A 3,391-nucleotide genomic window follows, 5' to 3' on the forward strand; every position below is an offset into this window, starting at 1 on the left:
CATAAAGTTAATAATTTTGGTTTGGTTTTTTTTTTTTTTTTTTTTAGTCTGAAATTGAATATAATAATAACATTTTTCTATTAATTTGGTCACGAATTAATCTTAATGGGACGAGAAGGAAGAGAAGAGAGAGAAGGAGAGAGAAGAAGAAGAAGAGGAAGAGAGAGAGAGAGAGGGATAGTGATACAGACAGAACACATAGATTTGAGGACACAAATACCACATTGAGTCCTGTACAGTTACCAGTAACAGTTACATAGATTCACATCCAGTATTTGCAGTTCCCACCAGGTGGGTAAAAAAATTTGACAAACTAAAGAACCAGTTATCTGTAACACAAATATAATATGTGAAGGCCATGGAGATATTACATATGTTAGTTATTTTTCCCAGTCTGAATTTCAAAAAAATCGATAATTCACTTTCAGTATCAATTAAAGAAGAGAGAGAGAGAGAGAGAGAGGGGGAGAGAGAAGAGAGAGAGAGGAGAGAGCGAGAGGAGAAGAGAGAGAGAGAGAGGAGAGCAGTAGTGTGCTATATGGGATGTGCAGATATATTGCATTACAGACAGAATAGAGGTAGGGAGAATGACACATAGATTTGAGACACTAACATACCACATTGAGGTCCTGTCCAGTTCCCAATACAGTTACATATATCACATCCAGTATTTGCAGTTCCACCATTTTGACAAATTAAAGAACAGTTATCTGTAACACAAATATAATTGTGAGGCATGAGTTATATGTTGTTGTTTTTTAAGTCTGAATTCAATATATTAATTACATTTTCATATTAATTTAGTCACGATTTAATCTTAATGGACAGACACACAGACAGAGAAATAGAGAGAGAGAGAGAGAGAGAGACAGAGAGAGAGAGAGAGAGGAGAGAGAGAGAGAGAGAGAGAGAGAGACAGAGACACACAGAGAGACAGAGACAGAGAGAGAAAGAGAGAGAGAGAGAGAGTGACAGATACAGAGAGAGACAGAGAGGGAGAGATAGACAGATAGGGAGTAGACACTAACATACCACATTGAAGTCCTGTCCAGTTTCCAATACAGTTACATGCATCACATCCAGTATTTGCAGTTCCACCATTTTCACAAATTAAAGATTTAATCTTAATGGACACACACACACACACCACAACACACACACACACACACACACACAGACAGACAGAAAAAGATAAAAATACATAGGAACGAGACACTAGCCCTTACCGAAATGACTTATATTTTTCAGTATAATTCGTTAATACTTTTCAAGTATAAGTGGATAAGGATTTTGTTTAATAATTGAACGCGCTACGCCATTCATACAGTGTGTAAAACAGTTTTGGTGTTTATCATCGCATGAACGTAAAAAATATAATGTTCACTTCTTATAATTCCAAATGCATTAATATTGCCATTATACAGAACTATATTAAAAAACGCAATCGAACTATATTCCACTAAGATTTACAACTGTATCAATACACAAATAAGGGAATTACCCTTAGAAAGTTACATTCGGGTTTTTCCGTCAAATCTCTGATTCATTATAAATGATAACGCAAACAGTTGGGGTTTTTTTCTTCAAAAATATCAAACGATAATTAATTAAGAATTTAACAATCTATATACTTAAATGGAAGATCTGTTGTAAAACGGTTAGAATATGAATTTTGAACTAATTAACATAAAGGAGAGCGTCAAATTATTTAGAAGTTATCTACTATATTAAAATTGCAGTTGTCAAAAGTTTAATTAGTGAAAAATGAATGTGAAGACTGACTTAAAAGGGATAAAGTGGTTTCAGTGTTACTTTGTGTGTGGATTCAGATGTATGGATTAAAATCCTGCAGTGCAGGCAGTCGGAGTAGTAAGTCTGTGATTGTGTGATATTATTCTCGGAAAGACAGGTCGCGTAATTGTGCACGAAGGCGTGTTTGTTTTCGCGCGTGTAGGTTGTCGATTTGGTGTTTTTGTCGAATGTGACAGAGCTGCGCTTATGTCTCTCTTTTGATTTGTTGATCATCCTCTGCTATAACTTCTAATAGAAGCTTCGTTTTTGTGGCCTGTCTTATTCGTTATGTGTCTCAGTTCAAAACCGGAGTCTTTGAAAGCCTGAATTGTCACCTTCACTCACAATGAAATCCTCGGGGATTCCCTTGTTTACCGAAAAAGTGCAGTTTTCACGTTCATGGAAGAAAGAACGTTGGTTTTTTAAACCACGTGGTAGCATTTTAACCAATCAAGACGCCTATTACAAAACAGTAATTATAAAATGGAATTATATGCAAATGATGTATCACTTATACCAAGAATATGTGACATATAGGTGAAGTGTTAACCATCTCTCTCTCTCTCTCTCTCTCTCTCTCTCTCTCTCTCTCTCTCTCTCTCTCTCTCTCTCTCTCTCTCTCTCTCTATATATATATATATATATATGTGAAGTGTAAGTGTGTGTGTGTGTGTGTGTGTGTGTGTGTGTGTGTGTGTGTGTGTGTGTGTGTGACTTATAAGTGAAGTATAAATGTACCAGAAACGGCTGTATAAGTGAAATATAAGTGATTCACCAATATTTAACAGAAAGTGTTGTATAAGTGAAGTATAGGTGAAATATAAGTGAAGTATAAGTGATTCACGGATATGTAACAAAAACTGCTGTATAAGTGAAATATAAGTGAAGTATAAGTGCATCATCAATATTTAACAGAAATTGCTATATAATTGAAGTATAGGTGAAATATAAGTGAAGTATACGTGATTCATTGATATTTTTCAAAAAAATACTGTATAAGTGAAGTAAAAGTGAAATATAAGTGAAGTATAAGTGTTTCACTGATATTTACAAACATTACTGTATAAATGAAATATAAGTGATTCACTGATATTTTACCAAAACGCTGTATAAATGAAGTATAAGTGATTCGCTGATATTGGACAGATACTGCTGTATAAGTGAAATATAAGTGAATATCAAAGGCTGTGCTATGTTCTGTCCTGTCTGAGGAAAGATCATATAAAAGATAACTTGCTGCTTTTTTTTTTACATCCAGTAGCCAATGCTGAACTAATCAGTGCTCTGGTGGCATCATTAAACAAATGAAGTTAGGCAGCAATCTGTCCCTGGAGACCAAATCTCAATATTATCAGGCAATTGCTGTATGAATGCCACTGAAACTATCTCCACCCACGGAAATGGACACCAATTGTGGTCAAGCTACCAACCTGTAACAAACTGTTTTGTCAAAAAAGAAGAAGAAAAAGAACATAAAAAAGAAGAGTGAAACAACAGGTTCAAAATCCATGAATACTATGGAAATTCCCTGGAGACATTTAATTCAAATAATTGTTTTAAACGTTATTGCTCTTATGTCACCCCTATAGTATAACAGCAC

The 3,391-nt window shown here is 34.8% G+C and overlaps 1 protein-coding gene across 1 annotated transcript in view; it reads left to right on the plus strand.

Moving 5' to 3' along the window:
* LOC121372967 overlaps positions 1-2,118 on the plus strand; it is a 19,970-nt gene extending 17,852 nt beyond the window's left edge. The window contains exon 6 of the mRNA XM_041499405.1: positions 2,091-2,118. Coding sequence (XP_041355339.1) covers positions 2,091-2,118 — 28 coding nt within the window. The remainder of the gene's footprint in view (positions 1-2,090) is intronic.
* The last annotated feature ends 1,273 nt before the right edge of the window (positions 2,119-3,391 follow it).

This window comes from Gigantopelta aegis, chromosome 5 (genome assembly GCF_016097555.1).
Source record: "Gigantopelta aegis isolate Gae_Host chromosome 5, Gae_host_genome, whole genome shotgun sequence".
Lineage (NCBI taxonomy): Eukaryota > Metazoa > Mollusca > Gastropoda > Neomphalida > Peltospiridae > Gigantopelta > Gigantopelta aegis.